Source organism: Rissa tridactyla, chromosome 4 (genome assembly GCF_028500815.1).
Source record: "Rissa tridactyla isolate bRisTri1 chromosome 4, bRisTri1.patW.cur.20221130, whole genome shotgun sequence".
Taxonomy (NCBI): Eukaryota; Metazoa; Chordata; class Aves; order Charadriiformes; family Laridae; genus Rissa; species Rissa tridactyla.
The window spans coordinates 69,602,249-69,628,917 of NC_071469.1; the positions used below are offsets into that span (position 1 = coordinate 69,602,249).

The following is a 26,669-nucleotide window of genomic DNA, read 5'->3' on the forward strand; positions in this document are numbered from 1 at the left end:
AAAAAAAGATTACAAATGGAAAAGCAAGGGCTGCCCCCCAACTCCTGAATACCCTAACAGAAAGTGTCAATAAGCTGCTGAGTATCTTAGTTCTCAGAAATAAATATATATATATATATCCTACTGACTGCATCCTTCAAGAAAAGCGTGCAATTTCCCAGAAGAGAAACTCAACAGCAACAAGAAGAAGCTCAACAGCGCTGGTTCGATGCCATTCTAAACACCCTTCGTATGGAAAACCAAGAGTACGCAGAGTTCAGGCATGGCTACAGCAAACACTTCTAACCAGAAGGCTTTGATCTGGAGAGGAAGAGTGGAATCCCCCAATGTGGCAGATGTTTTATGGTAATTTATATGCGTAAGCAACGTATATTCACCAGGGACAGAAGTGCTGAATCAGGGATGGCCAATCCAATTGGCGTGCAGCTGCCAAAACATATTTGTATGAAGTTGAGAGTACGTGATTAAAAACTGTCATAGCCATAATTGTACTCTGTCTGGTATTAAAACAAAGCCTCAATACTCCATTCTTAACCTGTTGACTTTAAGTAGTTGAATGCTTTAACCAGTAAATTCTCATGATCTGCGAAATTAAGACTGACGTTAAGAATTATTTTCCAAATATCAAATGCAGGTTCTCAACGGCTTTTGACTGCACCAGGAATTCTACTCCAGAGCTCTGAGAACAAGGCACTGGCCACACATGCAGGGCTGAAACCTGACTCAAGCTGGACAGAGTCCCACTTTTATGGCAACCTTTAAAAAAAAAAAAAATTTTTTTTAAAACCATATTTGAGTAACACAGTCTGTCTGCCACGATCCAATTTCATTGCTCACTATTCTCCTGCAGCAGTGATCAGTGTCAAACCAGTACAGGTTTCTTCTAAGTTAATGCCTTTACCTGGTACAGAAGATGAAAAAAAATCCAAAGAGAATAAGAAAGACTGAGCAGGTGACTCAAGAAGGAATGTCATTTCCATGATATTTAATAAAAATCCATTTCTTGTTTACAGATAGTTTCTGCTATTAATTTGGTACATTTCTCTCCCCCTATGCTTACTTCTACAGAAAGCTACTGTAGCACTGTTCACAATCCTGCTTGGAAAATCCCAAACAAGACGGCTTTAGAATTGCTGCACAAGATCATATTTGATCATCGCTGCACAGTGAGGACAGACATCCAGCTATTCATCCCGCAAAGGCAGCCTGCAGGGGGGTGCTGGGCTGAGAAAATACATGATCTTTCAGCTCAGCTGCCAAACAAGAGCATTCAAAAAGACAGTCTGCATAAGCCATCCTTTTGTTCCCCTTCTCCAAAATCGAAGATTAGTTAAAACTCTGTTTGGGACGCTTGCATTAAAAAACACAAGCCCTGTACAGCTGGGGGAGAAGGAGACAGAGGAGGTAGTACTGAGGGGAAGTCTTTTGCTCCCCTGTAGTTAACAGGCTGATGGTGAAAGCACTCCCACATGTAGGCTTTAAATTCCTTTTTATGTGCAAAGGGTGGTGACCCCATATCTCTCACCATGACACAGGGTGTTATTTCCCCTAAACCTCTCCACCAAACCTATTTTGAGTCATTAATAAATACTCAAATAAAAAGTCCATGCAAGAAATCCCAGTAAGATACAGCTGAAGTAAATTATCACCCTAATACACTACTTGTTTTCTAAGTCCCTTCAGGACACCGACATCTACAAATACGTATCACCTAACGACTTGATGTTCTGATGCAACCAAACCGCTCAAGCTAACCAAAACAGGCTAGTCTTACACTATCCCAAGCACTTCCGGAAAATACCATCGACTGCAGAAACACGTACTTACACAGCTGACGATGTGAACTTGGTATCAAAACTGCCTTATACAAATGAGACTACAAGGCCTTACAGAAAAGCTGCAGGTTCACCGACAGGTCACGCTGGCATGAAAACCCATCCTGGGAAACATCTAACCACGCTATGGGAGTTTACCTGGGATGGGATCTGATGGGCCACTTCCTAGTGCTGGAGATTACATTCCACTTACAGTTTCTAGCAGCTTTTTGAATTTTCTGCCCTAAGACACTGGTCAACTGGATGTTTCTGCATTAACATACCCCCCCCAATGTCTATTTCAGCTTGACCCCGCAGATGCATGCACAAACCTATATCATTTTAAAATACTGCTTTGAGACTTTCATGTATATGAACAAGGAGGGCAAACAGAAATCTTGCCAGAAAAGCCAAATTAAAACCTCACTCCTGTATACCTCACCTTGGCATTGTTAAGGGATACAATGCCGAGGATGCTAACCAGTTGACAGAGAGTGGGGACAAAAAAAACCAACATACTGTCAGCAAATTATTAAGTTCCAGTGAGTACCCAATCTTCATTATTACAGCCTCTTTCAAAACTCAGTAATTTAAGATAGCTTGATACGATGCTTTGAGAAATAAATTATTCCAATTAGAATAGAATTGGCTTAACTGTCATATCCTCTGTTAAGAAGAAAAAAAGCTTTCCCAACACAGATGAGACAACTAATGCGTTAGGACTGTAATGGAAATTGTACTTCCAAGACTGGTAGACCCAAACTTGGACCTACTTTGACATGCTGTGAATAGGTAAGAGAATCATTTATTTATGGATGGTTTCTCCCCCACCCTGAAATGCACTTTGGGGGAAAAATAATTATTAAAACAACATCAACAATCCAGTACTTACGAGCAACCCTACAATCAACCATTGTGTGCCATGTGACAGACGAGAAAAAGCCCCACAAACACTAAGAAAACACATTTCAGTTTTAAGCTTCCATAGTAGTAATGAAAAGCAAAGTGGGTAGATTTTTAGAAAGGCCTTAAATATTCTTCTGTAACCTAATAGTGAACACAAATATTTGCTTAACCTCCGCCTTCAACATCCAAAAAAGAACCAATTACTCTAAAAGCTACCAAATGCCCCAAGAAGAATTTGAGGCATGAACCACTGCCACCAAAAAGCATCTGAGGAAGAGGCAGATCTCCCACAGTCAGAAAGGCTGCCTCATTTAGACATCCTAAAAACAACTGTGCTGGAGACGCTGGTGACTCATTATTAGCGATGGAGCAGAGAAACCACTTGAAGAGGTGAGAGGAAAATTCCATTTTAATTTAAGAGCGCTCTCTAGCAAACCTTGCCCGAGCTCTGCAATGTTACAACAATCGGATATTCACTAAGAAATGCATTTTATAAACACTACTGACAGTCCTCAGCAAGCACAAGATGTGCCATGTGTGCTAAGAAGAGATTTACCATGGACCAAGAAAAATAAAAGCACAATGTTTATACATTAAGTCCTTTAAAGAAAAAAGGTTTACCTTAGTCACTTTTAAAATTAATGTCAATTACTTTAAAAAATAAGTTTGCTTTGCATATTTGTCATAACAGCCAGTGCCATCCAACTCAGTATTGCCTCAATACAGTTCCTCCCTGTTGCAGGGCTTTATAAAAACAAAGAGCAAACCAATGACCTAGAAACAAATGTAGGCTCTCAAACTACTTTAAACTCATTAACTTTATACTTGCTTTAGACTCATAACAATGTCTAAAAAGACTGCCAAAGACTTTGATTTAAATTCACCAAGTTACACTACGAGAAGGTTTGGGTTTATTCCTATCTGAAATGGTTTCAGGAACAGAAGGCACATTTTTCATAACCCAAAGAATGGAGGGAGGAGGGCAGGGCTGTGAGGTTGGTTTTTTTTTTTTTTTTTTTTTTAAAGGGGATATGTTTACATGGCAGAGAGCAGAGCCATGCATTCAAACCAGCTCCGGAACCGGAAGCTGTATGACATGTCAGCACAGCTCTCCGCTAATTACCAGGATAACGAGAAGCAGAATATTTCTTTTTCCACAGAGAGCAAAGGGATGACACAAAAATACTCCTCTGCAATGCAACTAGTTATTTCTCATTGTGCTGCCCTCCCTGTACTATGCAGGCATACTCAGACAAAGTAGCTCAAGGTGTGTTGAGTTCCTGATTTATGAAACCTGAAAGGTCCTTTTAAAGGATTTAGCGCTAGATTCCCTAGCAAAGAAGTGGAGTGATCTGTGCACAGCACTCTAGGAGAGGTAAAAAAAAAAAAAGAAAATAAAAAGGACAGTAAATATGCACCAAGAAAACTTTTAAAAATAACTCCCCCAGGCCATAAGTAACCATTTCAAAGGGGTGGTGGGAATAGGATCCATCTACAAAACTTCAATTTGAACATTAGCGAAGAGCCCTCCCCCAGCGTGAGCAATTACTGCCGCCTTTCATGTGGCAGAGTAACACACCTTTTCTTGTAAGGTTGGCTGCGTCAGGTCTATTTTAAACACAACAGCATTACAAAGTAAAATATCACAGCCACTCTCCCCATGCAGCTGAAAATGCAGACTGCCAAACGCAAGCCAAAAACTTTAAGGCTTCTTTTATAAGCAACCCAAGCCTTCAAACTGCTGAGCATCCCCGACACTTGGGGAAGGGGCTCCCAGAGAAGCACACAGAGAGGAATGCGCTATGCCTGTGGTGCTGAGGGACACGGTTTAGTGGTGGACTTGGCAGAGCTAAGTTGATGGCTGGACTCGATGATCTTAAAGGTCTTTTCCAACCTAAACGATTCTATGATTCCATGCTCATACCATCCTGTTTCCCATGGCCGTGGCTCTGGTGATGTGAGCACCGTTTCAAGAGCATCTACCGGACTTGCAGCACTAACTGTACCGCGAGCTATAACTCCGTTCCAGCTTCTGAAGAGCTTTAATCTGCTTCTGCCTTTTGCAAGCTATTATTAACCTCACGGATAAACTTGCACCCTTTTAATCAGGTGCTTTAACTGATGCGTTCTGGAAACAGGTACATCAAACAGACATCCTCTGCCTTCTCCAGCAGTAACACGGGAAGTATCATTCACCAGTTCAAACCTCTAAGAAATCAGTGAGGGGACTGGTAAAACGGACCCTTCGCCCACACTGCAAGCCAATTCATTTTAAATAGAAGTGTTAGACGGGGAGGGGAACCTCACGCCTTGCCAGGGCTGCCCCCAGGTTTGCAGGAGCCACCGTCTCCCAGCCCGTCCCTTGTCGCCCCGAGCCCGGCCCCGCCGTGAGGGGACCCCCGGAGCGGCGCTCACCTTGTAGACATCGCCGTAGGTGCCGCTGCCCACCCGCTGGATCAGCTCGTAGTCCTGCTGCGGGTTCCGCCTCAGGATATCCCCGCTCGGCCGCGCCGCCGGCTCCATCTCCGGCCACCCGCCGAGGGAAGGGCAGCAGCGGCCGCTTTCCTCCTCGCCCCGCCGGCCGGGGATGCTCCTAACGCGGCAGCCGGCCCATGGCTCCTGCAGCGGAAAGCGCCTGCTGAGGGGGGGTAGCTCCCGGGGCGGCCTCCGGGCCGCGGCCGCCGAGACAAAGGCGGGTAGCCGGCGGTTGCCACGGCAGTTGGCGGCCCGGCGGCGGTGGGCAGCGCCCGGGGCAACGGGGAAAGGACGAACCCGGCGGGGAGCAACGGCCCCGAGCGCTGTGGGGAGGGAGGTCCCGTCCCGCCGGCGCTGAGGAGGCGCCGCGGCCCGCCCGCCGCCGGCCGGGGCAGCCGCCGGCCCGCCCGCAGCCAGGCCCGCAGCAAGGCCGGGCCGGCTCCTACCTGCGCGCCCACAGCCCTTTGTCCCGCCGCAGAGGGAGAGCCGCCGCCGCCGCCTCCTCCCACCGCGGCCCCGCGCTCCTCCCCGGCTCCGCCGCGGCCCCGGCCCCCCACGCACGCACCGCCCGGCCAAGCCGGGACGGGTCGGGTCGGGACGGGACGGGACGGGTCGGGACGGGACGGCAGCGGGGCCTCCGCGACGCCGCAGCGCCACAGCGCGGCCAACAGCACCAGCACCGCCGCGGCCCTTCCTCCCCTCTTCCCTCTCCTCCCCTCCTCTCCCTCCTGCCCGCCCGCTTCCCTCCCTCCGCCCCTCAGCAGCCGGCAGCACGGCCCGAGCCCGCAGGCCGCTCTCCCCCGGCGGCGGGGGGGGTCTCCGTGCCCGGTAGGGACAGAAGCAGGGGTGCGGCTGGGCCGCGGTGGGGCTGGAGGCCTCACTGCCCGGCCTGGAGGTGCCCACCGTGAGCCTCCACTGACAGGGAGCCTGGGGCTGCCACATCGTGGACCTCATAGAATGGTATCATGGAATGGTTTTGGGTTGGAAGGGACCTTAAAGATCATCTGGTTCCAGCCCCCTGCCCTGGGCAGGGACACCTCCCACCAGACCAGGTTGCTCCAAGCCCCGTCCAGCCTGGCCTTGAACACCTCCAGGGATGGGGCAGCCACAGCTTCTCTGGGCAACCTGGGCCAGGGGCTCACCACCCTCACAGCCAAGATTTTCTCCCTCATATCTGATCTAAATCTCAGTTTAAAACTGTCCCCCCTTGTCCCATGGCTCCCCTCCCTGATCCAGAGTCCCTCCCCAGCTTTCCTGGAGCCCCTTTAGGGACTGGAAGGGGCTGGAAGGTCTCCCCGGAGCCTCCTCTTCTCCAGGCTGAACCCCCCCAGCTCTCTCAGCCTGTCCTCCCAGCAGAGGGGCTCCAGCCCTCCCAGCATCTCGATGGCCCCCCCTGGCCCAGCTCCAAGAGGGACATGTCTTGGCTGTGGAGAGACAGGTGTGGGGGCAGGCATGGCTTTTGGGCTGTTGCTCTTGTTTTGAGGCAGGAGGACAGCCCCCAGCTTGCCTACACCACATATATTTATATCCATATGTATGCTTCTGCCAAACACCAGGTTGAGCTTTCCACCTTTGACACCAGAACTGTTCCTGTACGTGCTGGTAGGGGTTATCACAGCTGCTATGGCAGAACCCCAGAGAGGCTCTGAGGTATGAGAGGAGGAGGAGGATGGGGGGAACAGGGACACAGACTGCGTAGGACTCCCTGGGTCAGTGAGTCTCATCCTGTGGAATCTGGACTGCAACCTTGCAACTGCATCACGTAATCCTTTTTGTGGGCTAATCAAGCACAGCGGTATTTAGCTTTGTGGGCAGTCAGTGCAACGATAGTCACACAAGAAAGAACTGGGACTTGTTGGGACTTGTCTCCTTGGACTCCTAAAGTCAAAAAAGCTCCTGTGAAACTGCAAGATGGAAAGTATTCTGTATCTGCCTTTCCCTCTTTGGAGAACAATTATTTTCAGCAAGGCAGCTGAAATTCTGAGCAAAACTCACCTATGGTCTCTCAAATGAGTGCTAAACAATTTAAGAAACCCAAAGGTGGGCATACGGAGTAGAGGAATGCTGGAAATTAGCAGTAGTATTTGCTGCACGTAAAATCATTCAGGAGGTGTGATTTTCTAGGCGCAAAAAATACCACATACTTGGTGCAGGAAATACGTTTGCAAAAGTTAGGTAGAAAAAAATGAAATGGATGCCAGATGTACAAGTCTCTTTGGTGCTCAGGACTCCGGATTGGTTATTTAAGAACAGATTCTGCCTCTTTGGCAGTGAGACAGCCCACGCAGGTCCAATATAGTCTATTGACAAAGTAGCTGGGTACTGATTCGCAGTGTAAAATGGAGTCTGGGTTTTAAGCTTACTCCAGCACATTTAGAAATCCTACACGCAAGTAGTACCTGAAACAGCGCTGCTGATTGCATAAGCTTTTCCTTCAGAACACAGGCTGTGAAGCACAACTCATTAGCATCGGCGTGTTGCTTTAGGTTAAACTCAAAGGCAATGCATGCAGACTCCCGGGAATCGCATAGTGGCATATGATTTTATTGGGTTTTTATTTACGGGCTCGTTTGAAACGGTGTGTGTCAGAAGCAGGCTGCAAAATGTAAACTGTCCCGCTTCCAGAGAGACAGGGCAGCACGGGACTGCTCACCTAAAGAGATTTGCATTTAATTTCCCCTTGTACTCTGAAAGCCTTCTACATCCTGTATATTCTCTCCAACATAAATACGTAAGTTTTCCTGAACACCCAGCAAATAAGAAACTATTTACCCTTTAGGGAGCTGTATTTCCTCAAGCGATTTTTAACAAAGCAATTACCTCTCCCCCCATAAATTAGCTTCCTGCACTCCTGATAGCGAGCTGTTTGTGTCCTTTTTCTTTTCTCTTCCTCGGCTGGGGGTTCCAACGCCGCTTTTCACTCTACTGATTTGCTGCTCCTGACAAGCCATCAGACAACAGCCCAGGAAAGAAGCCATTTCATTTTCCAGTAGCAGATGGTGCATTAAGACTTGGCCTCCTAGAATGTCTTAGGACCCAAGGGCCATCCGACGACTGCGATTTAATGCAAAAACTCCTGTATTGACCACTGTTTTCTGCTTGCTGGGTTAATCTTCACTTCCCAGCTGGAGGTGCCGTTGCCCAGGTTGCCAGTGGTGAAGGGTGAGCTCTCAGAGCCCACCTGGTGATCCCAGCTTTAGTCCGCCTTCCCCAGCTGGGTCTCAGTCCCGGCTGGAAGCACTACTGGAAAATGTACATAAATAACAGCAGCACCAGGACTGTATTACTAGTGCCATTTCACGATGAGAAAAATGAAGTTGTGCAAGGCATACGGTGCAAGACATGGCCGGAATCTATACACTGCCAGGCATATACTCTTGAGCACACGCCAACTCCCACTCTGTATTTTCCAGCCTAGACCACGTTGCTTTTCTGGTCAAGCGTGTTAAGGAATGTGCTTTTATGCAGCATCTTTCGTCTGGATGGGTCCCAGCCTTAAAAAGAATGTTAAGTGGTTTTACATAAGGCATTACGTAGGATTAGAGAATGTGATCTGTTTGCATTGTAGTCTTAAGAGGAAGAACAGCCAAGGTTATTTTAATGAGACATTGAGATTTATCTGGTAACGGTAGATGCAAAACTGTAGAAATTTCTAACTGAACAATATAAACAAGGTGGTTTTAAAAGCAGCGGAATGTGCCGTGTGTGTGAATGCATGTTCATTGTCAAATAAGAAACTCCGAGCTATGAAACAGCAGCATGAAGCAAAAATACTTCAGCCCTAGTTTTCATCAGGCTGCTAAAACGCCTTTAATTTCACATAGTCTAACAACCTCACACAGAAGGTATTCAAAGCTATTCTGTGGGCTTGCTTCATGTTTGTGGGGTGTTTGAATAATAAAATAGTTCAGCTGCACGGCAATGCCGAGGCCGAAGACTCACGAATCAACCCGAGGGCCTGCAGTGTTTCCTGCTCATTGATTCCTGCAATACACTGTATTTTACATCAAACTTCATTGTTGCAGACACCAAACAGGCTCTCAAGAAATGCTGCAGCATCTTCCCTATGATTTGAGATGCTGCTTTTTTTTTCCTAAGTTTGTGGTTTGGACTTTTCAGGCTGATTTTTTCCTCACTGAGGCATTGAGCAGCCTGGTCTAATGGGAGGTGTCCCTGCCCAGGGCAGGGGGCTGGAACTAGATGATCTTTAAGGTCCCTTCTGACCCAAACCATTCTGTGATTCTATGAAACACATGTTGTTGCTACACCCCGTCTCCCCGTGGCCATGAGTAAGGGCCCTGCAGAGGAGCTATTTCCAGGCTTCTCACCTATTTCCATCTTCCCACCACGAAATCCAGTTCTGCCTGTGACAGGCGGAATGCTGAACCCACTCAAGCTTCTCGGTGTCACCTCGGCAGCTCTCAGTGCTGGTAATTCTGATAACTACAGAAGATGCCTGGGAAAAAATAAAGAGTAAGGGGTAAGGGAACTCCGAAGGGAACATGCTATTTCTGTTGCAGGAGAAGAAAGAGCGAGAGGTCTTGGCAAGGTGGATGTGAGGTACGCAGCCAGGGGAGTAGCTTTGGGCAAGAGAAGAAGGAGGAGATGGCATCCAGGCCTGTTAGATGCTTCTTATGTCCAGTGTGGGAATGTATTTGCTCAAGAATTTCACCTCTGCTATGAGGACAGGCTGAGAGAGTTGGGGGGTTCAGCCTGCAGAAGAGAAGGCTCTGCGGAGACCTTGGAGCCCCTTGCAGTCCCTAAAGGGGCTCCAGGAAAGCTGGGGAGGGACTCTGGATCAGGGAGGGGAACCATAGGACGAGGGGGAACCGTTTTAAACTGGAAGAGGGGAGATTTAGACTAGAGAGAAGGAAGACATTTTTTACACTGAGGGTGGTGAGACACTGGCTCAGGTTGCCCAGAGAGGTGGGAGATGCCCCATCCCTGGAAACATTCCAGGCCAGGTTGGACGGGGCTCTGAGCAACCTGATCTAGTCGAAGATGTCCCTGCTCATGGCAGGGGGTTGGACTAGATGGGCTTTAAAGGTCCCTTCCCACCCAAACCATTCTGTGATTCTATGAAGAAAGCATCAGTCTCCCGTAGACTGAGGATCTCTCTGGGGGTTGTTGCTGAGATGCTCTGGGAAGAGAGAAAAGACAGTAAGGGAGCACAAAGCCTTTGCAAGCTGTCAGGAGGCTTGTGTCCCTTGCAGGAGCAGGAGAATCAAGTAAGACATAGCTCAGACCCTCACACCAGCTCTAACGGAGGCCCTTGTGCAAGGATTTGTTTTTCACGGAAGGAACGGGAGAGCTAGCAGCTATACATTATTTTTGTGTCACCCTGTTTACGTAGATGTATCTCGGGGGACTTTGCAGCTGATTGTGCTGTTTGCATTCAAAGGAAGGAAACCAGCTGGATGCCCTTCCCTCCCACGTGCACACGCGGGAGGGCAGAGGTGAAGCAGCTCCGCCGACAGTTACTGCTCAGCATGAGGATGCGAGAAAACGTGACCATTAAATTAAAAACAGCATTAACAAGAGGACTTCAGAGCACCGCCTGGAAACCCGGTGGCTCCCCCTGTTTCCAGGTGCCCGAACCTGGATGGAACATATTGCAAATATCTTGCTGAATCATGCAGGCAGGTGGATTCGGTTGTTTCTGCCAAGATGCAAGAGGAGCTGGAACCCTTTCCCTGGACAAAGTGTGTCTTCAGGGGGAAATCCTAGAAACAAACTTGGCGTGCACAGATTTTTGGCTTGGACTTACTAAAGCCACATTGCAAAAAACAAAAGAGACTGGCGAGGAAGGATGTTTTGCATATAGCGTCCATCTGCCTGTCAGTGCAGGAGAGCAAGAACAGATCAAAAACAATATTGGAAAGAGGTGGGAAGCTGGGCTTAGAAGAGATCTTCCTGACCTCTGAAGGGAACTAAGAGGAAGTGTCTGTGACAGAAAGGAATAACCTGGGTCTGTGAGGCAGTGAGGCTCCAGAGAAAGCTCCAGGCACACACAGATGGGTCTACAGTATTATGAACCCGCAGCTGAGAGTGGGATATTTTATTCAAATCCAGCAAAACCTTGCAAGAGGCCTGAGGATGTTGTTTAGGGTGAGGAACCTACTGGAAACCGGCCTGATAGTCTCATTCAGGTTAGAAAAGTTGCGTTTCTTTATTGCTGGACTTCTGCGATATGTCGTCGTTTCGGTGCAAAGGCAGCACCTGAGGTAAAAACCAGACCTGTCTCAGAATGGATGCTGGGCTTGGCCTGGTTGATGTATTGGGCTGATGTCCCTTTATCCACGTGGCTTTTTGTATTTTTAGGTAGTTCTTTCAGTTTACAGAGCGTCTTCCAGAAGGAAGGACGTTCGCACAGACTGATTAAACAAGTCATTTAATTAACCGCTGAAATTCTGCCTCCTCTATGAGTGAAATACGATGGCTGTGTTACAGCCATAGCATGCAATCATGTTTACAGAAGAAGCAAAGCTAATTATTCTGGTTGCAAACCCCGTGTAAATGTAGGCGGTCATAACACTACTCGGGGTGAGAAATAGGAACAGCAGGAATAGAAGGATTTCCTAAGCAACAAAGATCTGCTTCACTTAAAAATATTTCAGTAAGAAAAAAACCAGAAAGATGTTAGGAAGGCTTCAGCTTTCAAGAAAAGCAGGGAAAAAGCTGCTTCTGTTTTATCACTTTTTGATATTTGCTAAGAATTGTGGCCCCTTAACCCAAGAAAAAGGGTACAGAAATTAAAGTAGTGATGACAAATCACCGCCACAGAGTGTAACTGCTTGGGAGAAGTCCCTTGCAATGCTCTTCAAACACAGTTGAGATCTATATTCCTTTTACTTTGCCATGCAATTAAGCAGAAGCAGTGAAAGAGTGAAGACGGAGAAGGCAGAAGTGATAATAATAACTGCAGGGAAGAAGCGAACATATTCAAGAACCTTGTATAACCACCGTTAAGAACAGATCTGTCACTTGGGGTTAAGACAGCGCCTTCTCTGTGTTGTGGCAAAGAAAATTCGTGGGAATGGCACGGCTTCCCTCAACAGCAAGCCCCGGCAAGTATTTGGTGGCACCTGAGAAAGAGCAGAGATTTTGCAGCGTCCCTTCCCCACCTCTTACATCAGTATCGCACAACGCGGCCGGTTTCTGTTTGCTCAGGGCTGGGGACATGAAAAGCAACTGTAAATGCTGCCTGGGTAAAGTGGGCCAGTCGAATCAAGGTGAATTATGAAACTGCCCCCGCCAGCTTTGTGAGCGGTACACATCATGGATTTAAATCCAGGTTCTCTCCTAATTTTGGGTTTTTTTCAGCTCTCTGTCTCCTGGCGTGGGGGACCCCCAGCTGCGGTTTCTCTCTGCGGAGTATTTTCTCTTTTTGCCTTTCCCCCAGTTAGCATAATTATTCCTCGAGAATCCTTCCATGGCGTGCCTGTTCAGCACGTCTGCTGTGAAATTAGCTCTTTGGGGTCTGGCAACTCGGGCAGCAAGAACATAAGGGTACTTCCTAGGAAGGGCTGTTTGCAACTGGAAAAATAAAGGAAGGATGAATCAATCGGTGGAGCGAAGGGATGGACGGTGGGTGAAAATGAACAAATGCTGAGTCACCCCCTGGAAACAAAATCATCTGCAAAACCATGACTTGGGATCATAGGAAACAATGCTGGAAAAGGCCCTGGGAGTTCATGCAGACAATCTCCCCGGCACAGCACATGATCAAACCTCTCTGCTCCCCTTTCCTTTTGATACCATGTGCCATAATGGAGAGAGAAAGCGAAAAAGTGCCAGTAAATGGGGCAGTACGAGCTTGACCTAAGCAGCAATTATAAAATGGAATGAGGAAAACAGGACCTGAGCCCATCTCAGTTTAATTAGACTTTCAAATTAACAGATCTCCTTTTCCATCCTCCTTTTTTTTTCTCCCCTCTCCGTTTCCCAGCTGCTTTTCTTTTAATCTCCTCTTTCAATCTATTTGAACCCCTCTGACACTCTCTAGCATGAGAAATACTCCCTCACAATGCCGGTCGCTTCTCTGCGGCTTCGAAGAAGCAACAGGCACGTGCGACTTCAGGGATTATTTATAAAAATCATAAGGCAGCTTCTGCCAAGACCAGGAGCGGCTGAGCTCCTTGCGGCCGCGGTGCCGGGCCATTGTGGGCAGGAGGATTCAGCTGCCTGCCACGTGAGCTGGCACTTCAGTGAGCTGAAATTATATGTTTCGCCTCCGATGCTGTAAACACGGGGAGGAAGCCAACGGGAGGCAGTCGCCGAGTATTGGAGAAGGCACTTAAAAATTAAGTATCAGCATATCAATGGAAGTGCAGCAACACATGGCTTTGGTGCCGATGAGCTGCCTGGAATGGAAGATCGGTCCACTTTTGAATTTTTTTCCCGCTTTCAGAAATGGAAGAGCAGATCATGCTGGTTCTTGTGCATCCAACAAAGCTGGACGGCCATCGGTTTTCCCTGACCACTGCAGGCCAGCGTGCAGAAACAAGCAGCATTCTCCCAAAATCTCCTCTTGCAGACACAGTCTGGTGGTCAGTTCCCTTCTCACCCTTCCAGATTTCGGCCTGTACAATCCTCTAGTGGCTGCCACATTTCCAGTTTAGAGATCATGCCTCAAGCGCTGTGCTGAGCTTCGTCCAAAGAGAGCACAGGGCTGTGGCTTCAGAGATGGGTGAACCAGCAGCTTGTTGGCATCAAAAGTGTGGGCAAGCATTAGCCCATTGAGGATGGGTATGCTCACCTACACGGTGGTCTATGGCGCGCGGGTGGGAGTGGGCGAGCTCTCTGCAGTCGGCATTGCATGGACTTCAATGCTCTTCCTGGGTTTGCACAATAAACACAGGCCTGGGATGCCGCAGCTGGCAAGAGAGCAAGGGAAGGCAAAGAAAAAGAGATCAGCATGTGCTCCCTGCGTCCCTCCAGCTGGGATATCTCCACTGAGGGCACAAGGGGCACCTCAGGGCAGTTGGGGAGTGGGACCAGTGTTCCTGCTCCCCTGCCGAAGCGTTATGCCTAGGCGTTCCCATGCACTCAGGTTGAGTCATGGTCTCACGTTGCAGAATGCTGAATCGATCCCAAATACCAGGGGGCAAGCGCTTGCTGGGAGACGGAAATGTGGAGGGAGGATGCATGTTATCAGTTGCGCTGCAGCTAAATTTTCCCCTGAGGTGCCCAGCCTCAGGTTCTTGAGCTGCATCTTTCATGCTGCATCTGCATATGTACAACATGTATCTCCTGCTGCCCGCAGATGCTTCTGGCACAGGCAGAATCGGGGCAGCAGGAGCTTGTTGACCCCTACTCTGGGGCAGGATCCCTCTGGTGATTTCTCAGCCCACGCTTGCCTGTGTGCTCGCTGTGTCCCCCAGCCTGTCCCATGCAGGGCAGGCTGCGCAGGGACCTCTGTGCCCAGTACCCCCATGCAGGTATGTGCTCATGGGGGTGCCCCAGATGAGGCTGGTGCCCCAGGTGTGGATGCCTCCCCAGGTGTGGGTGCCCATGAGTGTGCTTAGTGCACCCACACACCCATGTGATGGATGGAGCCCCTCTGCTGTGAGGACAGGCTGAGAGAGTTGGGGGGGATCAGCCTGGAGAAGAGAAGGCTCCGGGGAGACCTTCCAGCCCCTTCCAGTCCCTAAAGGGGCTCCAGGAAAGCTGGGGAGGGACTCTGGATCAGGGAGGGGAGCCATGGGACGAGGGGGGACAGTTTTAAACTGAAAGAGGGGAGATTTAGATGAGATCTGAGGAAGAAATTATTTATGATGAGGGTGGTGAGCCCCTGGCCCAGGTTGCCCAGGGAAGCTGTGGCTGCCCCATCCCTGGAGGTGTTCAAGGCCAGGTTGGACGGGGTGTGGAGCAACCTGGTCTGGTGGGAGGTGTCCCTGCCCAGGGCAGGGGGGTGGAATGAGGTGGTCTTTAAGGTCCCTTCCCACCCAAACCACTGTGATCCTATGACATTATGTGGGTACCCCTCATGAGCCCAGTGCCCTGGTCAGACTGACCCGGCTGTGGGTGCATCCTGGCTCTGCTGGGTCGCTCTCCCGTGGGTGGGTGCCCGCGGGGGTGCCATGTGCCCTGGCTGTGGTTGCCCCGGCGGTGGATGCCCCCCCGTGCCGGATCCAGGGGTGTCGGTGCCCGATGCCCCACGCCTGGGTGCCCCGGTGCTGCTGCCGCCCGTGGGCGGGTGCGGCGTGGGCGGGTGCCCCGGGGCCCGCCGTGCCGTGCCGTGCCGTGCCGTGCCACGCCGTAGCGGCGGGCGGGGATGCTGCTGCTGCCGCCGCCGCCGGCTCCCCCGCCCGCCCCGCGCCACCGCCGCAGCCGTGCCAGACGCAGCGCGGCTCGGAGCGCGGACGGAGCCTCCCGCAGCCGCCATGGCCCGGAACCGCCGGGAGAGGAGCAGCTGGGGTAGGCGGCTGGGGGCGGCGGAGGTGGAAGGGAGAGGGGGGTTGGATCGAGCCCGGGCGGGGCGGCGGCGAACAATGCCGGGCCTGCGGCGGCCCGCGGCCCGCTCCACGCCGGGGCGGGGCGGGGAGGGGGGAGGCCGCGGAGGGCTCGGCCGCCCGGGGAGGGGGCTGAGGGGCCTGTGGGGGCGGAGGGCCGCCTTCACCCTAGTCCCTCCGTGGGGCCACAGCGGCTTCTTTTACCCCCCTCATCCCTTCTGGGGGTCTGGAGGCGGTGGCGGGGGTGTCCAGCTGCCCCCCCCGGGAGGGGGGTTTGGGGTGGGGGTGCCGGCGGGGCCCTGCGCCCCACTCCGGGCCGGCCACCCCCGTCAGCCACCTCCGTGGGGAGCCCCCCGGCTCTCCTCCAGCCCGCCATGTCGCCCCTCGCCCCATCGCCGCTGTCCCCACGGCACCAGCCCTCAGTCCTGCTGCTGGCAGGGGATGTCACCTCAGCCACCACCCCAGATGGTCACCTCAGCCACCACCCCGGGGGTGTCACGTCTGCCACCACCCCACTTCAGCCGGGGAGCAGGAGTACTGCTCACCCCACCTTCTCCTTCAGACAGGAGCCATCAGCCTTCCCTGGCAGGTCGCTCCTACAGAGGGTTTTTCCACATTTGTGGAGGCTGTGGGGCTGTGTTGATGTGTCGGACCCTCAGAGAGGGGCCATTTTAAATCCGTCCCTTTGCAAACCCCGCCTGAGCCCGGGGGAGCTCGTAGCAGCGTGGCCAGGCAGCGGAGTGGGGAGGAGGAAGTTCTGTGGCGTCTTCCTTCAAGGTTTGCCTTCTCCTCCAGAGCCTGCAGTGGGCCTGGACCCACCAGCAACTGCTGCCAACCCACCGGAGCCAAAGCTGATCCCACGGGAGCCAAAGCTGGTACCGTGGGTGGGCTGCACCCCCCATGGGAGCCAAAGCTGGTGCCGTGGGTGGGCTGCACCGAGCAAGCAAAGGGGCTCCTGGTGCCTTTTAAGCCACGTACAGACAGGGCTGTGGCCGAGCCTTCTGTGTCCAGCGCTCAGCGATGTACCGACTTCCACTGACTCTCTGTCGGTTTTGTGGAAAATCAGGTTTTATACAGCCATTTGCTGTTATTTGGGGCGGCTGAGGAGCATAATTTGTGATTTCCCCTGAGTTGTATTCCATGTGAACTCATCAGTGCTCGCGGTATCTTGTCTCATCAGGCAGAGCAGGTGAGCTGAGCTGTGATGTTTAGATACACAAATTATACTCTAATTTGTATAGATGAGTGTAGTATTTCCCATGGTAATGATTAGCAGTTGAGGGACATGTTTGCGGAAGCATTCGGATAACGGGAGTGTGTTATTTGAGTAAATGGAGCGGATGGTGGTCTTTTTGCAAGAGAGCAGGGAGAAAATGAGCAACGCTCATTTGAACGGTGCCATTTTTAACCGTGGCTCTTGACGAAGGTCGTTAGACCCTTGGGTAAACTGGAGGGAAAACTTCCCAGTGAACATGCTGACGTTCTCAGCTTTGTCTCACAGAGCTGTCAGTCCCGTCTCTCTGTGTGTTGAGTATTGCACACACGTACAGGCGCTGGTGCTTTCCCGTCAGATCTTGATAGCACGAGAAGAAAATGCAAATGATGCCGAAACAGATATAAATGGATAAAACGTCATCTTGGAAAGTATAGCCTTGGTCCAGCAAGACAATTAGGCAGATCCCTCATTCTGAACGCGCTGCTAAGCCATACGCGAATGAAATGTGATGTGTCACTGATTTGCTGAACTCTTCCTTAGATTCTCTGTAAGTTTTGCAAGAATCTGGAACCATCCATGGATCCAAGTGGATGTTGGTGGGATCAGCAGCCTTCTGTTGCAACCCATCCACAGGTCAAAACCATACCCTGTATCTTCCACAGAGGTTTACCTGTTCAAAGAATTATTTCCTGGTGCTTTGCCAGGCTGGTTGACAGTGCAGGTAATGAATTAAAGTGCAAGATGCCTGTATTTTTTACTGGAAAAAACCAACCACCCTTTAATAAAAGTGTGCATTTATACAACAGAACCTCGTTGCCCTGAAAGATGTGTTCACATCCAGTGACTGCAGCATTGTCTGGTGACATCAGTCCGTGGGGTGACTTATTCCACTGCTACGTTTTTCAGCCTAGCTGGTGAAGGAGGAGTCTCAGGCTCTTACTGAAACTAAGGCAGAAAGTAGAAAGTCCTTGCTGTGTTCCAAAACTGGGCTTATGGGTCATTAAAAATATTACGCTATTTTGAAATGGATCAAACTTTGTCCTAGTTGCTCACTGATTAGTCAGGCCTGAAAGCAGGCACCTGCTTAGTGCAACCTTTCTCCTTTGTTTCATAAAAATGATGTGCTTTTTTAAAGATCACAGGGCGAATTAGGGTGAGTGATGTATGGTACCCAGAAGAAACTGCCTCCGGTCAGCTATCGAAGCTGGGTTACTGTCACATACGTACATCCCCGGGAGCTCGTGCAGGGGCGTGTAATGCATCAAGCGTAGGATTTAGCCCTGGGCAGAAGGTCAGCATAAGGCTATGCATCATTTAAGGCTCTGTTACCGAACGTGCTAAGTGGTGCATAGACCTCACAACTGCTGCGAGTTGCTGGATGAATGGCTGAGGGAGCTGCAGATGAAAAAGTCATATATAATTTTTGGTAAGAGTAACGGACCCTGTTTTTCTCAAAATAAGGATTATTAGTCTAAATCCTGATCGGTGCGGTGAAGTCCAGCCAACTTGATGAAGGCTTCCAGTAGGTTACATCGATGTTTTCCTGAAATTCTTTGTGCTTGGCAGTTGCGGATGCTCAGCAGCCTGCTCCCTCGTTAGAGTAAAGCCATTAGAGACTTCTGCTCCCAGTCAATCATTTAAATAGGATAGACTGGAACAAATTGTGTGAAATCTCTCATGTTTTCCGTCATGGCCCATGTTGTAATTGGAATGACCCACTCGCCAAGAATTCGGTTTCAAAACCATAGAAGGGATTACAGAGGTTATGTATACTTCTTGGTCAGGATTTTCAAACTGGACGTGAGATTCGTGAGTGGTCTTAAAGGGGCCTGATTGCCAGGAAGGGCTGAGCAACTGTTTTGGGGAGAAGGAGCTCCTCCAGCACAGGCCAGGGTGAGGTCATCAATGCCACACTTTCAGACTGCACAGCAATGGGTTAAACTGAGAAGAAAAGGATAATAGTGGTAGTCCTTTGTGTTTTTTTTAACTAATAGTGCTAACATTCTTTCTGTTTGTCATTTGTTTTCTGACCTATTATGGTGGATTTTCAGATTCCACTTCCTGGCATTTCTTTGTGAGTCTGAATGCTGGGAACCTCCTGAAAAGTGAGAGCTGAGGTGTTTCAGACAGGCAGGCCTTTACACAAAAAGCCACTAGATAGGAGAAGATTCACAACCAAATTACTAGCTTGTAAACGAGAAAAGAAAATGAAGTGTTAGGAATTGAAAGAAGAGACATGACAACAGTGCAAGCTGGAGACCCACATTGCTCTACGTGATGCTTGGCCTTTGTGCCTTTGGTTTTGAGGCAGCAGCATTGTATGAAGAATTTGAATAGCATGCTCCTGCAAGATGAGCAGGAGCAAGATCAGCCTGCCTTTCCCCTTTTGGGGGAAGAACCGAGATGCCCTGAGCCTGCCTCGCAGGGCATGGTGCCCTTGCCATGCTTCATGTCATGTCCATGCCGTGAGAGGCTTTGGTGTTGGCTGCCTGCCTGATCAATGGCAGGGGAAAGCCGCATAGGGAGTTGGTTTATCTCGCTGTATTTTCTCCGTTAAGCCCATGGGTGAGAAACAGCATACATAAATATTGTTTAGGGCCTAGGTGATGTTCACAGACAGCAGGCCTTATATTGACTCCTGCATCATTGACCAGAACCTTCTCCAGCAGCTGAGTGCAGGTATCAACACGCTCTGGGAGGTTTGTGATGTCCTGTGGATCGCCTCCGAAAGTCACTTCAGACTAGAGGGATCCCAATTCCTTTGGTCCTGGCAGAAACACTCACATTTGCTATCGCTTGAAGGAAGCTTAAGTGTTACAACAGTAAAGTAACTCAACACAAATTTCCCAAATGATGTACATGCTCCAGAGAAGGCACTGAACTCTGCCAAGCCAGTAAAACATATTTAAAGCTCTCTATATACATAAACATTTTCTCCAGAGTGTAACTGCCTTTTATCTCTATCCTAGGATTTCGTGGCACATTTACCAACCTTTATTTTCAGGCAATCGTAACAACGAAAGGGTAAAAATAATTTCATGTTAGAAATGACTAAATCAAATACTGGTGGTGGAGGAAGGCTGGCTGCTGACAAACAGAGTGGATGAAGGACCATGTAGAAAATGCCTGCTGGGGGTGAAGTGAGTTTTGGAGATGTATTCTTGCAAGATGCATTTCAGTCGTCGTGTCACACCTGAGTCTGGCTGGGCTTAATGTGGGTAAGTGAGCAGGCCCAGGATTTGTACCTGACAAATAGATGATGGCCTTTTGGTAGCGCTCCCTTACAACAGTCTTTTGACAAACACAGGTAGGAATAAGATTCCTTCTGAGGGTTGCCCACCTAGCTTTTGAATCAGCCCGTCCTGGCACATGAACTGGCATGGACATAGCCATGTGACCTCTAACTTCCACGTGGACCTCAAACTTCCTGAAAAACTTGTAGAAAATCCTCTGTTTGATCTGCTTTCTTCCCAAGGTAGTTGTGTGCCTGTGTCTCTGAAGCATGCTAATAAACTCAGCCAGGGAATTTCAGAGCCACCTAAGGGACTGTAGCTTCATGTAAGTGGTAGTAGGTGTCGTCTTTAAAAAGTTTCACATTGGATTTTGGCATTTGAGATGTGTCTGTTGTAAACAGATAGGTTTGGTGGCCAGTAATCATCCAAGCTCTTGTTTCTGTCAGCAGTCTTTTATGCAGGAAGGTCCCAAACCACTGGTGTTATCAGCATAATCATTCATCTCCTTGTTTCGGCTGCCAAAGGGAAAAGGGACTGAGTTGGCCACGCTCTAGCTGAAGCTGCTGTGCTGCCAGCTGGATGACTAAGGGCTGGCGGGAAGAAGGTGCTCTCTACATTTTACCACCGCTCCAAAAAAAGCAAAGGATGAGTACCAAGCCTGGCAGCAGTAGCCACCCTACTCGGCTCCCTGCTGCGAGCATCCTGGGGTGCGGAGAAGTGGGGTGCTCGCCAGGAGCACATGGGAGTGCAGATTGCATGGGGCAGAGGTGTTAACGCTGCTGTGCGGCTGGGGTAGAAGCGTTCACCCCAACTTCGGAGAGGGTAGCTTGGGATCTCAAAACAAGACCCCAAATGACTACCAAGTGTGATCTTTTACCTGCCATATTTGCTTGCCAAAGGACAGGGCTAATTTTTTACATGACAGTTTTCTTCACCTGTTTCTAAGCAGTGCCCTGCAGCTCCCTGGGTGGAGGTTTTCATCGTGGGCTGTGTCATTTACCCATCGTTTCCACAGGTATTGAGAGCCTGCCTTGCACCTTGGTTCATGGCAGAGCTGTAATTGCATCTGTACATCCAGTTTGGGGACGTGCAAGTGATTTCCCATTTGGGCACGAGAAGGTCTGGCTCTGCCTTCCCTTTCACTGTGCATTTGCCACACTACCAGCCCCAGGCGTGAGGAGGCAGCGAGCCGGACTGGGGCCTGAGGGAGGTACACGTGGACGCGTGACACTTCAGCGGGGCTCCGTGGCTCTCCGCAGTGATGGCTAGTGCCTGGTGTTACCCCTCCCCGGGTGTGGGGTCCTCCGACTCCATGTGGCTGCTAAAATCCCAGAAGAGGTGTGAGCAGGGTGGAGGGAGGGCTGTGTGGTCAGCTGGGCCCTGGGTGTAGGAGGCACAGGTAGGATGTAGAAAGGGGCGGTGAATGTGTGTGTGTTGTTAAACCCAACTCAGGAGGCCTTCTGACCTGCTGGCTAGGAACCCTCTGGGAGCGCGGCGCAGGCAAGACCACAGAGCAGCGATGGGCGTAAGAGAGGGCTTTACCCAGCCAGGCTTCCCTGCCTCATCTTCTCAAAGACACTGTCTCCCAGGAGCACCTCAGTCTAGACACCTTATGGCAGCTCTGAGATGAGGGAATTTGCTAACTCATAGGTGACCAGGCCAGGCTGCCCCGGCAGTCTCAGCGCTTCAGGATGCAGCTGTGCCCTGCTGTGCATCCTTTGTGCAGGATCTCATCTGATCCTTTGCGCAGGATCGATACAGGTTATTGCCCTACCACATCCCCTCTGCCCTGGCTGTGCGGTATATGTGCTTTGCTTCAATGCTTTAATTCTTGTTTTGTCCCTCATTAGCTGGATAAGATGCAGAGCTCTGCGCAAGCCCGTCTTGGAGAGAAGGAGAGGATGTCTGGTGCATGCTCAAAGCGATGCTGCCTTTCCCAGCCTCCTCAGAGCCTTGCTGATGATTGTTGGCTGGTTGTGTGGCGGAGGTAGTTCAGCATGAATAGAGTGAGCAGAACTCCTGTCACAGCAGCAGCCGTGCTGGATGTGATATGCGCAAGGGAGACTGCAGCTTGGAGAGAGATGTCTTTCTTTGCCAGCACCGTTTGCGGAGGGCAGATAAGCTTCCTGGAAGCTGAAGCTCTCTGGAGAATGTGCAGAGGGATCAAGCCTGACTGTAAGGGCTGTTCAGCGCTTGGCTCATGGTATCGTCAGCAGCACTGTGATATGTTTGTAATGTAAACAGCTGGGGTGAACACAGCTTCAGAAAGGATCCACACAGCTTCAGAAAGGATCCACACAGCTATCTCTGCTGATCGAATTAATCCCTAGAGGACTGCTGATAAGCAACCCAACGCGGTCGGTACAGGGATGCTCTGTTCCAGGGAAATAAGTTAAAGCTTGCCATCAAACCTCTGTTTTCTCTCTTTGGTAGTTTCTGTTTTCCCATGCAGTAAAGCAACCTGGTTCCAAGACCCTCAGAATAGCCGCACCGCATGACATCTGTGTATTTTAACGGGGGGATCGGGGCCCAGGCTGCGGTCTCTGCTTTTCATGGGCAGTGCTTGTGTAGGTAAGGCTTCTGGGGTCCAAGAGAGCACAAGAGCAGGGCTGACACATTGGCTTTCTCGGGGTCTGGTTAGGCAGCCTGTGTTTGCACAGGTGAAGGGTCATGGCTGCGTTTTGTTCTCTGGAATGAAATGTATTTATTGTGCAAACTCATTTAAGGAAAAAGCTGACTTTATTAGTTGGTCTCTGGAATGCAGTCAGCATTTCTGTGACCTGTTCTTCCATAGCTAAAGGAAGAACAGGCTTAAGCAAGCACTCGCCAAAGGTACATTGCATAATTAGTGACATGTAATTTATCTAATTTATTCTTCTGTAGGACCTTAAATACATTAGACATCAGCAGTCAGTCCGTACACAGGCACGATGTGAAATATGCTGGTTTAATTTATTTAATTCTAACCAAAAATAAGTCCTAGAGCAGTTGAGGAATGCTTTATTTTTTCCTTAGATTCTGACATAAAGTGAGCAGTATGTCCTGTACTATGGGGCTGTCTGCGTGAATTGGGCCATTTCCTTGCTGCTGTCTGACAGCCCAGTACGTATGAATGCAAATTCTGATCTCCTTTCACCTTTCCACTTTGAATCACCATATGGAAAAGAGACGTGGATTCCACCCTGCTTTAGAGTCATGGAAATGAGCTGTTATGAAATGGGGAAAAGGAACTGTATCCTGGCAGTTTCTGAATGAGCAGCTTGAGAATTGACGTAATTGCAAGGCGCCGGGAGAGAGCCGACAGAAAGGAGGAGTCAAGTTAGAAAATGAGTAAAAACAAAAGTGCGTTTAGGAAAGCTGAGGTCTCCTTCCTTTCTTTTTTGGCCAGATGATGTTTTGTCATTGCCAGGTACAACTTCCTTCAAAGCAGATAACTAATTTGTGACGGAAAGGCCAGTTAAAATAATTGATTTCCAGTAATGCGCAGCCATCTTATAAAATAATCTCTGGCTCTCCAATGTGGCAGATAATCTAATAAACAGAACATGGAAATTTCATCACATGGAAATAAATATGAAAGATAGAGTTGTGTCTGCAGATGGTATACATGAAAGAAGCGGAGATAAAAGGGCTGAAATTAGTTCAGAGACCTGCTTAATATAATGCCTTTTCTCCTGATATCTCCAATGAACTGGGAAATCAACATATCCTGCTCATAATAATTTGTATTTTGCCCTTGTGTTGTGCAAACAGGCTGGCTTTCCTGGTGTTCGGGTGATGGAAGCAAGGATGTCCCCTAGGAGACCATGGCTGCTTTGGAGTGCTACTTGGGTCTGGAGATGTTGTCCCAAAATCTGTCAATATCTGCTAAAAAAAAATATGCTCCTTACAGATTCTGATGTTTTGAAGGAACAACACAATCTTTTCTCCTCTGCAGTGGTTGTCGCTCTTTCCAGCAGCTGAACCGGAGGGAGAGGAAGACCTGGGAGATCCTGTCCAGGCACCAGCAGCAGCAGGAGGGGGAATCTGGCACTGACTGTCCCTTTGGTAGCAGGACAGGAGGGACTCTCCTCATTCCCCTGACACGGTGCTCGGATCCTTGCCCAGGACTGGCAGTACATTCAGCTGTCTGAGCTGGGGGAATCCATGCTGCCTTTTTCTGTGCTTGAAGCAGGGTTTGTGCCCGTCTTGGTACCCAGCTGGGCCCTCTGACTGCAGCTCCCATTACTGCTAGTGTGGGACAAGTAAAATGCTGGTCCCCCTCGCCCTCTGTCTGCATCCCTGGAGGTGGGACTCATCCAGTCCTTGGAGGTGGCACAGCTATTTCACCTGCACCCCTGATGGCTTGGCTAGAGTCAGAAATGCTCAGATATAATTTAATTTACAAATTTTTTCCTGCCTCTGCCATGACTCACATCCTATACAAGGATCTCTCCACTATCCTTTCTGTGTAGTTGTAAAAAGAAAAAAAAAATTGGACTCGGTTAGCTGAGCAGGGTGTTGGGAAACGCTGCAGGAGAGGAGGTATTTCCTACCGTAGACTTTATATGGCACTTGCAGCATGGCAGTGCTTAAAAAGAGCACGTGAGCTTATGGGCCTTTGGCATCTGTCCATTTGTATGTGATCTTAATGCTGGAAACGGTATTTGTTGTGTGCAGCAAGAGGACTGGATGCTTTCAGAGGCCTTCATTTTTCAAGTCATTTGGCGATGTGTGCCTGGATCCCGGGAAGGTGTATTTGAAATGGGAAGGTTTTTTTTTTGCTGGAGGCCCCTCAGCAGTGACGTGGGGCAGGGGCTGGTGTTGGAAGGGAGTTGGGTGCTGCTGGGCCCTGGCTGCTGCAGTTTGGTGGAGAATCTAGCTTTTCAGAGTGTTTGGGACTTTTGTTTTGCTAAAAAAACCTCCAAGCATCGGGAAGAAAAGATCTTTGTCTTTCAACTGTGAGCAAAGAAAGCTTGTAGTATATGTCCGAGAGCCACCAGAAATCCCCTAGCAACCAGGCTTAATGATCCCGATATTTCGTTGCAGGATCATAGGAAATCACAAACTCATACAAAAGCATGCTGTTATTTAAAATACGAAGTTGCTGCTGGAGGCTTCTTTATAAAGAGGCCCAGAACGGGCAAACCCTGTTCCTCTTGGTATTTATAGCTTGCCTTTTAGCATGTGCACACATAGTCCTTGTGCTTTGAAACAACTGGGACTGGCTGAAAACTGGATTTCCGAGGTCAGGGTCTGAAACAGAGACCGAGGAGTTTTAACTTAAGGCTACCGTGTTTGGAAAGTTGCAGCCAGAGCCAACAAACTGGAAAGTTTTTGAGAAAATGCCGAGGAACTTTCCATCACACGCTCCCTTCCTGGCTGGTGAGGAGATTTCACGTGGCTGTAGGTGAGGTGACTGGCATGATTAATCACCTTTGGCATCTCTTTCCTGTGCTGGGAAGTTTGGAGACAATGAAAGGAAAATTACTGGAGCTGGCCTGTTGTTTGCAAACCCCAGGGCTGCCGTCTCTGTGGATGGCAGGTCTTAAAATGCATCTGTCTCCTGTATTGTGGCAGGTACACAAAGCAGCCCAAACGGGCCATGAGGCCATTAAAAGCTGCAGTCATCTCAGCTGCGTTGGCCTGGAGCATCACGCAGGCGATACGTATCTGTCTGGCACCCTGCCATTGCCCAGCGTGGATGCAGTGACCGAACGCTGAGTCCCTCCCCATCCCCTCCAAAGGCTCCTGCTGCAGCGTTGTGCTTGTCGCTTCTCCCCTGTCCCCACGGGGAGGTGAGACCTTCTTGTAAGGCTGCATGAACACTACGCGGCCTGGGCAGCACTCGCCTCTGTGCCGGGAGCAGCTCCACAGGGAACCTTGCCATTTCGAAATGGGAAAATGAGCACTGCCTGCGCTTTGCATATGTTTTCTGCTTGGGAGTGAAGAAGTGGCTTTTATCAGGATGGGCATGTGTCTTCGTGGCCTGGTTCCTGCTGGGGCTGTCTCGGGGGAGGCCGTTGATGGGGTCGATGGCAGAAGCAGCAGATTACACTTGGAGCATTAGTGCAGACTGCAGATGGAGTGGGACTCTGCTGTTGCCACAGAAACAGCAGTTGCACAAGATGCATAAAGGCAGAGTCCTTTGACAGAGACATGAGGTACTTAGACACCTCAGCTTGAATGCTGCTGCCATTTTTGAGACAGCCTTCAGGAAGGACCTGGTGGGGAGTGTCCAGAGGAGAGCAGTCAGATGCCTAGATGACATGGTAGCAAGGGGTGATTGCGGGGCTTTGGACTTCTCTTTTCTATCAGCGGATAAGCTAAGGGAGGTGTTATGGCAGTCTTTGTGTATGTAAGAAGTTGTTGCAGACAAGAGAGCGATCTGTTGTCCATGTCAACTCTTGGGTGTGTTTTGTCAAAGGAGATTCCATCGGGGAACTCTCTGCCTGCAGGGAAAACGTGGACAGATGGCCTCAAAGTGGCATGGAGTCTCCACTGAGATGTCTGAGAACAGGTTTGACAGACATCTGCTCTGAATGATGCCGTTTTGGAATGGATATTTGGGCTAACTAGCCTGTTACCACCG

General features: G+C 49.8%; 2 protein-coding genes across 15 annotated transcripts in view; one reads left to right on the plus strand and one right to left on the minus strand.

Annotated features, from left to right (window-relative positions):
• The window catches only part of MAP4K5 (mitogen-activated protein kinase kinase kinase kinase 5), a 70,676-nt gene extending 64,835 nt beyond the window's left edge, over nucleotides 1-5,841 (minus strand). For 3 of the 6 annotated variants that reach the window (XM_054198432.1, XM_054198426.1, XM_054198431.1), the window contains exons 1-2: nucleotides 5,642-5,840; nucleotides 5,136-5,339 (exon numbers count right to left, since the gene is read on the minus strand). In XM_054198432.1, coding sequence (XP_054054407.1) covers nucleotides 5,136-5,243 — 108 coding nt within the window. In that variant the 5' untranslated portion in view covers nucleotides 5,244-5,339; nucleotides 5,642-5,840. Of the gene's footprint in view, nucleotides 1-5,135; nucleotides 5,340-5,641 lie in introns of those variants that run through there. The other 3 variants (XM_054198427.1, XM_054198428.1, XM_054198430.1) reach the window with 3 other exon arrangements.
• Nucleotides 5,842-15,466: 9,625 nt separating this feature from the next.
• Nucleotides 15,467-26,669, plus strand: part of ATL1 (atlastin GTPase 1) — a 31,531-nt gene continuing 20,328 nt past the window's right edge. For 4 of the 9 annotated variants that reach the window (XR_008465886.1, XM_054197988.1, XM_054197989.1 and 1 more), the window contains exon 1: nucleotides 22,467-22,665. Coding sequence is in view for 8 of the 9 variants with exons in the window: in XM_054197988.1 (XP_054053963.1) it covers nucleotides 22,593-22,665 (73 nt within the window). In the remaining variant the exon portion in view is untranslated. Of the gene's footprint in view, nucleotides 15,615-22,463; nucleotides 22,666-22,691; nucleotides 26,598-26,669 lie in introns of those variants that run through there. The other 5 variants (XM_054197984.1, XM_054197983.1, XM_054197986.1 and 2 more) reach the window with 5 other exon arrangements.